The sequence below is a fragment of the Astatotilapia calliptera genome, chromosome 2 (assembly GCF_900246225.1).
Source record: "Astatotilapia calliptera chromosome 2, fAstCal1.2, whole genome shotgun sequence".
Classification (NCBI taxonomy): Eukaryota; Metazoa; Chordata; class Actinopteri; order Cichliformes; family Cichlidae; genus Astatotilapia; species Astatotilapia calliptera.
In genome coordinates, this window is record NC_039303.1 from 16,259,813 (window position 1) to 16,269,877 (window position 10,065).

Below are 10,065 nucleotides of genomic sequence, written 5' to 3' on the forward strand. Positions count from 1 at the left end.
TCCTACTGGAGGTAGGCCCGAGGGCAGATTCAATGTTTCCACCAGGAGAGAAAGAGGAAAGACACTGGGAAGGATTAGAGGAAGCAAAAAAATCACAGTTGACATAATTAATCTTCAGCATTGAATGTCAGCTGGTATTAGCCTGTCTCAGTTACTAAGCTCAAGTTTATGGATAAATTAAAGAGGAATTGAAGTATATGAAATCATAACATTTATCTTGCACTCAATGATTTTTTACAAACTTTTGCATTTTTTTCAAGCTGTTCTTTTTTGTATAAACATAGTTTTTAGGAACAGTTTTCTAATAACTGATTATCATCTGTTTCATCCTCATATTCATACCCACAGTCAATTTAGAATCACCAATTAACTTAACCACTTGGACTGTGGGAGGAAGCCAGATTACCTGGAGAGAACCAAAACATATACAGTGTAAATATGCAAACTGCCCCAAGACTGAATTCAAACACAGGACCCTGTTGCTATGAACCAACACTACTAACCACACAACCAGAACAGCCTGGTTCAAAGATAGATTGAAAATAAATGAAACAACATCTAAAGAAAAACTAAAGAAAGAAATGCACAGTACCTGCTTAGACATTTGTGCTAACAGTTAATTGAAAAGGTGCACCTAATAAACTGTCCAGTGAGTGCACTTTTTTGTATACCTAATACAGAATTCTCTGACAGTGAAGATGACAATTTAACATAGATGATCAGTAAACAAAGCAACCACCCAAAATCTCCTGCTCTTAGCTAACTAGTTAGCATTTTTATTATCTTAGGTGCTGAGAACATTTGCTTGTGCTCTTTCTTGTGGCTGAAAGTGATTTACCATTAGCACCATTCTGAGAAGGTACCGATACAGCACTTTGTGTATCTGTCCGCATGTAGTGTTCTGTTGCAGAGTGTAGCAACTCCGATCAAACACCAAACTAAACCTCTGTCAATGAATACACGAGTCCGAGTAGAGTTGACCTTTTACTCAGAATCTTCATTTGACAAGCGGTGAAAACTGTAGTTGAAAAGAAATACAGAATAGAAAAAATGATCGTTTACATAAATATTGCATCACGAAATAACTCAAAATGTGACCTTACACCTTCGTGTTAGCTTTAGCAACAGTAATGATCATCAAAACTGCCTTTTTTAACATGTACAAATCAACCTCCATGAATCACAAACAAAATATAATTTTTAACAAATACCGCTATTTATGCCTTTTTAACACCTTCATCATGAAATATATACACTTACGGCGTTGCCTGAACAATGTTCCCAAGTGGATGGCTGTGGATAAGTCTCAGAGCAAGACCGCATGTCACTCTCCCTCTTAGAGATCCAGGAAGAGGAATTAAACAGGAAATGAAGCAATACAGGTAGCCCACTAGGAAGTGAGGTTATTAGCAAGTTCACCTTCAAAATTAAAGCTTCTTAACATTTTTAACTCTTTTTACTGTTCTTTCTAACTTAAATACATACAAAAGAATTACTTTAAGCAAACATTAAAGATAAATGAAATAAATGCCTTTGAGGCATCACACTCCCCGCCTGGCCTGTGTGAGGCCACTATGAACTTGAATGAGTCCAAACAACAGTCCTTAAATCAGTGCTTAGGCAGAAGAAGAACTACTTCTGCAACTGGCCTAAGGAAGGTTCTTGTGTCACCTTGGTCGGTCGTTTTTACTTCAACCTTTCTCACATGTCCATCCTTCCCAGGAAAGGTTGCTGTGACTAAGGCCATGGGCCAGTAGTTGCGGATGGTCTGCTTGTCCCTGAGGAGGACCAGATCCCCAACTTGAAGGTTTCTGCGTGTCACTGTCCATTTTTGTCTTTGTTGTAAGGATGGTAAGTATTCTTTGCTCCAACGGGCCCAAAACTGGTTTGCGAGCGCTTGAACTTGCCTCCATTGTTTTGTGAAGAGGTCCTTGTCTGTGAAATCTCCTGGAGGAGGTGGAACTCCTGATTTCTGTGTGAGGAGCATGGCTGGTGAAAGAATGAAAGGTTGGTTTGGGTCTGTAGACACAGGTAGGAGTGGACGTGCATTGATGATAGCTGTAATTTCTGCCATTAGTGTTGACAGCACTTCGTGGGTCAGGCGACTCTTTTGCTGCAAGAGCATTGAATCAAGGATTCTCCTGGCAACACCAATCATCCGTTCCCATGAGCCTCCCATGTGGGAAGCATGTGGAAGTCTGAAGTTCCAGCTACATCCTTGCTTGCTGAGGTACCCCTGTACAGTATTACCCATCTCCAACTCCTTGCTAGCGCCAATGAAGTTGGTCCCACAATCAGACTGAAGTTCCTTTGCAGGGCCTCTGAGAGCGAAGAACCGCCTGAGAGCATTTATACAGCTAGATGTGTCCATAGACTCAATCAGCTCAATGTGGACGGCCCTTGAACTCAAACAACTAAACATCATGGCCCACCGTTTGCTCTCTGCCTGTCCTCCTCTAGTGCGTCTGGCTACAACAGACCAAGGTCCAAAGACGTCAAGCCCCACGTATGTGAAGGGAGGGCAAACCTTGAGACATTCCGGCGGTAAGTCAGCCATACATTGTTCTTCCGGTCTCCCACGCAGCTTCCGGCAGATTACGCATTTGTGTAGGACTGAATTGATTAGTCGCTTACCACCCAAAATCCACAGTCCAGCTGCCAACCACCTTACTGTCCATGTAGAACCTGACAGCATCCAATTTCAGATCCAGCTCCTCTCGGATGAGATCCGCCATTTCTACTGCAAGGACGGCAGCGCAGAGTTCAAGCCTCGGGATTGTTGGTTCAGACTGGGGTGCTAATTTGGCTTTGCCCATAACAAATCCTACTTCCACTTTTCCATCCTCCTGGATGGCTCTCAAGTAAGCGATAGCCCCAATGGCCATAGTTGAGGCATCTGAGAATACAAACAACTCTGTGCGCACAGCTTTGGTGAGCGAGGTTGATGTGTATGCACGTGGCACATGAAGCTCCTTTAGGACTTGAAGAGAATCTCTCCAAGTTTCCCATTTCTTCAGCTTGTCTTCTGGGAGAGGTGCATCCCAGTCAGTCAGTTCCGAACTAAGTTCCCTAAGAAGAGCTCGTCCCTGGATTGTGACAGGTGCCAGCATACCCATCGGATCAAAAACACTATTGACGGTGGAGAGGACTCCACGTCGAGTGAAAGGTTTGATAATAGTTGATGCAGAGAATGTAAATGTGTCTTTTCTGATCTCCCAAAGCAAACCCAGGCTGCGCTGCATGGGTGCTGTCTCCCCACTCAAATCCAGATCCTTGATGAGCGGGACACAATCTTCTGGCGGGAAAGCTCCAGTGACTGCTGGACTGTTCGACACAAACTTGTGCAAGCGGAGGTTTGATTCAGCAAGTGAAGCCCGAGTCTGTTGGAGAAGGTTGATTGCTTCTGCTTCAGATGGGAGAGACACCAAGCCATCAGCCACGTAAAAGTGCCTTTCCACAAATTTCATTGTGTCGGCACTGTACTTCTGGGCACCTTCAGCAATGGCTCTTCGCAGACCATAGATGGCCACAGCCGGAGATGATGAGTTGCCAAAGACATGAACCCTCATGCGGTAGTCGATAACTGCCTTGGTGAGGTCGTTGTCCTCATACCACCAAAACCGGAGGTAGTTGCGGTGCCTTTCATGAACCAAAAAGCAGTGAAACATTTGTTGGATGTCGGCGAGGATAGCTACTCTCTCCCTTCGAAAGTGTAGAAGGACGCCCAAGAGAGAATTGTTGAGGTCGGGACCAGTCAGAAGCACGTCATTGAGGGAGACCCCGCAGTACTGAGCGCTGGAATCAAAAACCACCCTGATTTGGTTGGGCTTTTGTGGGTGGTATACCCCGAATGATGGAAGAAACCAGCACTCTTGATCTTCCCTCAAGGGTGGTGCCACCGCTGCGTGACCGTTGGCAATGATCTTCTCCATGAATGCCACATATTGCTTCTGCATCTCAGGTTTCTTCCTGAATTGGCGTTCAATTCAAACCTCTTAACCGCATGCTCTTTATTATTTGGCAAACGTTGCCGTGGCTCCTTGAACGGCAATGGAGCAACCCAACTACCAGTGTCATCTCTGTGGACATTTGTATCCATGATCTCTAGGAAGAGGATGTCTTCTATTGATGGAGCAGGTTTGTTATCATGTTCAGATTGGTTAAACACTGTGTGTCCTAGCATCCTCTCTGGCATTTTGTTAGACTTGCTGAAGCTTGGCTGTGTTTCTTTGACATGCATGAAACTTGCACAGGGCTGAAATATGGAATGGCGACCGCTGCCTACCACATGGGTCTTGAATGTGTCCACCGTTGGCTTATGCACATTACCTAGGCACACCTCCCCTATCACCACCCAGCCTAGATCGAGACGTTGTGCAAAGGGAGCGTTGTGTGGCCCGTTAACTTGCTGCCTGACCTTGTGTGCTCTAAGCACGTCTCTCCCGAGCAGCAGGAGTATCTCTGCTTCTGGGTCTAGATCGGGGATGTGTTTGGCTATATGGTGGAGATGAGGATGATGCAAAACAGCACCTGGTGTTGGGATTTCAGCTCGATTGTTAGGGATTTCAGGGCAATCAAGGAGTGGTGGAAGAGGTATGAGCACGTTGCCGTTCAACGACTCTATCTGGAATCCTTCTGCCTTTCTGCCATACGTTTCGATGACACCGGAGCATGTTCTGAGATGGTATAAGAGTGGTTCGTTCTCCACACCAAACAGCTCAAAGAACTCTGGCCTGGCTAGAGAGCGATTGCTCTGGTCGTCCAGAATTACATAAGCTTTAATGGCTTTGTGTTTTGAATGTTTGGGGTAGACCTTTGCAAGGCAGATCTTAGAGCAAGAACGACCCCACTGGCCGGGGCCACAAACCTCTGTGCAGCTGGTTCTAACATCAGTTACATTAGAGTCACCTTCTCCCTCCCCGCCATTCTCTTGGTGGTGGAGCCTTGGTGAGTTGAGGTTGTGGGCCAGGGTGCATGGCTGCATCATGATAGATGCTTTCAAACTCTAAGCATTTCACGGAAGATTTGCAGTCTTTGGCAACATGTGAAGTTGAAGAACAACACTTGAAGCATATTCCTTTCTGTTTTAGAAAGGCCTTCCTGTCATCGATGGACTTGTTTCTGAATGTCCTGCATTTTTTAAGTGGGTGAGGTTTATTGTGCAATGGGCAGTTCTTGTTAGGGTCGCTGTTGATTGTGGAGACATCTGTTTTGTGAACCGCGATAGACTTGTTGGTGTTAAAGCTCTTCATAGGTAATCTTTCTGGTTTTGTGGGGTTTGTGCCGTTGCTTTGACGAATAAAGCTGGGGTCATTTCGCTTCTTTGCCTCATGACAGACAAAGTTACAAAAGTAACTAAAGGGAGGGAAGCAGCTGTTATTCTCCTCTTTGTACCACGACCCAGATGACACCCACTTCTCCTGGAGCCCATATGGGAGCTTGTCTACTATGGGTCCAATACCTCTGGAGGTGTCTAGATATGACAGCCCAGTGAGGTATCCATCCTCCTTGGCGCCTTGTATCTCCATAAGCAAATCCCCAAGTTCACGTAATCTGATGTGATCTTTGGCTGCAATTTTTGGAAAACTGTCAAGTCTCTGAAACAGTGACTGCTCGATCATCTCAGGGGCACCATAGCAGTCATTCAGCCTCTCTCATGCCTTGCGCAGAGCCAAACCAGCATTATTCACATGCACTTGAGCGTATGCATCTTATTCGCTGTCCAGACTCTTTTCCTAACCATTTGGTCATGAGTTCTAATTCTTGTGTTTCTGTAAGTTGAACCTCAGCCACAGCGTTAGTGAATGAGGACCGCCATGCACGGAAATTCTCTGGCTTATCATCAAATTGGTACAGTCCTGACGTAACGAGATCACGTCGCGCCAAATATTGTGCCAGAGGGTCTGGTGGTTGTGACACGCTCACTGGAAGCATATGCCGGGGTGTTTGTGATTGAGCACCTATATACGTGCGAGGGTTTGTTATTTCGACGTCGGTCTTCGATTCAGCTTTGGTCAGTTTAGACAGGTTTGTTGTGGGTGGATGCGTCCCATTATCCACTTCAGGCTTGGGCTTGCTATTGCTATGTTGGAATTCTGCTAAGCTTACAGGTGGATGCCATGTTCTGAAACTGTCTTGTGATTCTGCACGGTCTACAGATTTAACAGGTGGGACAGATACTGGTGCAAAGGTAGACTGATTCTGATCATTTTGAGAGCAAACATATTCACTAGTATGTTGCAATCTAAGCCTGTCTTCTGACTCAGATTTCACATTTTCTACATTTCCATGCATTTCTGCTACATCTTCTAACACCTGTGCTTCAGCGATGGCTGCGTCTGCTTCACGATTTAATGTTAGCACTTCCAGCTCTGTATCAATTCTAGCGGCTTCCAACTGATTTTGAGCTTCTCTAGTTTTCCTTTCTGCTTCTCTAGCAGCCTTTTCCAATTTTAATTTAGCCTCCTGGCTAGCATATGATGCTCGTACCTTAGCAGCTTCTGCTTTAGCTCTGGCGCGAGCCGCACTTACAGATGATGCTGATGTCACGTTGCTCCTGGTATTTGATACCGATGACTTGTTGCTTGCTGCCATCATGAACACGTAGGACCATCGAGTGCCGCCTTTTCACTGTAGTGTTCTGTTGCAGAGTGTAGCAACTCCGATCAAACACCAAGCTAAACCTCTGTCAATGAATACACGAGTCCGAGTAGAGTTGACCTTTTACTCAGAATCTTCATTTGACAAGCGGTGAAAACTGTAGTTGAAAAGAAATACAGAATAGAAAAAATGATCGTTTACATAAATATTGCATCACGAAATAACTCAAAATGTGACCTTACACCTTCGTGTTAGCTTTAGCAACAGTAATGATCATCAAAACTGCCTTTTTTAACATGTACAAATCAACCTCCATGAATCACAAACAAAATATAATTTTTAACAAATACCGCTATTTATGCCTTTTTAACACCTTCATCATGAAATATATACACTTACGGCGTTGCCTGAACAATGTTCCCAAGTGGATGGCTGTGGATAAGTCTCAGAGCAAAACCGCATGTCACTCTCCCTCTTAGAGATCCAGGAAGAGGAATTAAACAGGAAATGAAGCAATACAGGTAGCCCACCAGGAAGTGAGGTTATTAGCAAGTTCACCTTCAAAATTAAAGCTTCTTAACATTTTTAACACCTTTTACTGTTCTTTCTAACTTAAATACATACAAAAGAATTACTTTAAGCAAACATTAAAGATAAATGAAATAAATGCCTTTGAGGCATCACACCGCAATAGTCTACATTGTCCTGCGCACTTTAAATAACAAGTATGCAGTTTGAGACATGGCAACAGTAATAGAGATAATAGAACATTTTTAGCTAACTAATGTCACTGTTTTCTCTCTCAATCTCGCTCTCCCTCACACACACACACACACACACACACACACACACACAAACCATTAGTCACAGCAGTGAGTCATACAGCTCCATAGAAATAAATGAAGTAATATCTGGGCCACTCTGCTGGATAACCACTGACACTTCATTTCGAATGGCTTTTTAAGATGAATGCCACACAGACACACTCACACAAACACACATAGCCTGCTGTGATGCCACAACACACCTGAGTCCCAGTCCAAGAGGGTTGTTCTAGAATTTTAGTGAACAGTACTGAAAGTAACATTTCAAGGACTTGTACTTTGAGTGTTTCCATTTTAGTGCTGGATAATATATTGAATAAAATCCATTAAAGCCATGTGTCAGCTCTATTGAGCATGGAGTGACAAGTACTTCTTTGTAACTTAAGATGTCACTGTTTCCTTGGAGACGCCTTCAGGTGTGAGTTTTTCTAGATAAACACATGAACAATGGCAGCACCTGCCAAAGTAAAATAGAAGAACCGTAGTCATATTTCTGCAGTGATATGGTAATCATTCAGTATGACACTGGGGAGACCTCTATGCTCTGTAAAGTTTGTAACTCTGCTTACTGGCACCTGAGACTAAAGCTGGAGCAGACTGAGAGCAGTGTATGTCTTTCCACAGACATACACAGCTCAGTTGTTTTTGGAAAAATTGTCTTGATCTTTTATTATCTGTTTCAGTCTTTCAGGGGAAGGATGATTTGCAAAACCACAACATCTGTTAGGGTGAAATTCCAGCTTCAGTTGTATTTCCTGCTTTCTCCTGCAACTGTGATTCAAAAAGGAGATAAAGAGCTCAGCATAATCAGGTCACATAAAGTTTAATGCAAACCTTTGTAATACAGTTCATAAGTCCTGATGTAAACGGTGTGTCAGAGTAATTTAATGAATGGGCTACATTATTCAAGTGGTTCAAACCAGTAAAACCACTGTTTAATAATCTACCTGGAAAAACGTCTTTTATTATCTGTTTCAGATAATGGAAAAACTTATTAAAAATTTCACATTTTTTCATTTGATGATAGACCCATTTACAAAAAGACAGTCTCAGATGGCTTAAGAAATATAAGGGCAATTTCAACAAACTGACTGGTTTATACTTTTCTAATGTAGCTGAGCACTCCACACACTTTTATACAACTTGCCTCGTTCATCCATTCACACAAGCACTTTTTTAAAATAGTTTTTCTATCTAAGTAGACACATGCACACATATTCATATATGGATGCATCAGAGAGCAACTTAGGGTTAGCATTTTGCCCAAGGATGTTTGCTGCTCACTCATCGTCACCTCTGTTCTCAATCTAGCTCCAACAACTCCCACAGCTTCATGCTTCTCTTTGCTTCCAACACCACCTGTCTTTTTGCTGAATGGTAAATGGCCTGTATTTATATAGCGCTTTACTAGTCCCTAAGGACCCCAAAGCGCTTTACATATCCAGTCATCCACCCATTGACACACACATTCACACACTGGTGATGGCAAACTACATTGTAGCCACAGCTACCCTCGGGCGCACTGACAGAGGCGAGGCTGCCGGACACTGGCGCCACTGACCACCACCAGTAGGCAACAGGTGAAGGTGGAAAAATCTAGATCGCCATAGAGCCAAAGTGGAGGCTCCAAAATACAGAGTCCTGAAAACAACTGAGGCGGTTATTTGAAGAGTTTCAGTCAGGTTTCAGAGCTCATCACAGCACAGAAACAGCTTTAGTGAAGGTTACAAATGATCTTCTTATGGCCTCTGACAGTGGACTCATCTCTGTGCTTGTCCTGCTAGACCTTAGCGCAGCATTCGATACTGTCGACCATAATATCCTATTAGAGCGATTAGAACATGCTGTAGGTATTACAGGTACTGTGCTGCAGTGGTTTGTATCATATCTATCTAATAGACTCCAGTTTGTTCATGTAAATGGAGAGTCCTCTTCACACACTGAGGTTAATTATGGAGTTCCACAGGGTTCAGTGCTAGGACCAATTCTGTTTACATTATACATGCTTCCCCTAGGCAGTATCATTAGAAGACACAGCATACATTTTCACTGCTATGCAGATGACACCCAGCTCTATCTGTCCATGAAGCCAGATAACACACACCAATGAGTTAAACTGCAGGAATGTCTTAAAGACATAAAGACCTGGATGGCCGCTAACTTTCTGCTTCTTAATTCAGATAAAACTGAGGTTATTGTACTCGGCCCTGAAAAGCCTAGAAATATGGTATCTAACCAGATTCTTACTCTGGATGGCATTACCTTGGCCTCCAGTAACGCTGTGAGGAACCTTGGAGTCATTTTTGACCAGGACATGTCCTTCAATGCACATATTAAACAAATATGTAAGACTACGATCGTGGCTCAAGAGTTGGGAGTTCGCCTTGTAATCGGAAGGTTGCCAGTTCGAGCCCCGGCTTGGACAGTCTCGGTCGTTGTGTCCTTGGGCAAGACACTTCTCCCATTGCCTACTGGTGGTGGTCAGAGGGCCCGGTGGCGCCAGTGTCCGGCAGCCTCGCCTCTGTCAGTGCGCCCCAGGGTGGCTGTGGCTACAATGTAGCTTGCCATCACCAGTGTGTGAATGTGTGTGTGAATGGGTGGATGACTGGATATGTCCTTAGGGACTAGTAAAGCGCTATAT

General features: G+C 43.9%; 1 protein-coding gene and 1 long non-coding RNA gene across 2 annotated transcripts; both read right to left on the minus strand.

The window, feature by feature from the left end:
• Positions 1 to 971: 971 nt before the first annotated feature.
• Positions 972 to 2,644, minus strand: LOC113032539 (uncharacterized). The gene is made up of 2 exons (XM_026185517.1): positions 1,261 to 2,644; positions 972 to 1,018 (listed from the first exon to the last, which is right to left on the minus strand). Exon 1 carries the CDS (start codon positions 2,555 to 2,557, stop codon positions 1,610 to 1,612), a length of 948 nt encoding a protein of 315 aa, XP_026041302.1. The 5' UTR covers positions 2,558 to 2,644; the 3' UTR covers positions 972 to 1,018; positions 1,261 to 1,609.
• A 4,066-nt stretch (positions 2,645 to 6,710) lies between these two features.
• LOC113032607 (uncharacterized) lies at positions 6,711 to 7,073 on the minus strand. Its single transcript, XR_003273909.1, has 2 exons — positions 7,000 to 7,073; positions 6,711 to 6,757 (listed from the first exon to the last, which is right to left on the minus strand). It is a non-coding gene; the product is annotated as an uncharacterized LOC113032607 (long non-coding RNA).
• Positions 7,074 to 10,065: the final 2,992 nt, after the last annotated feature.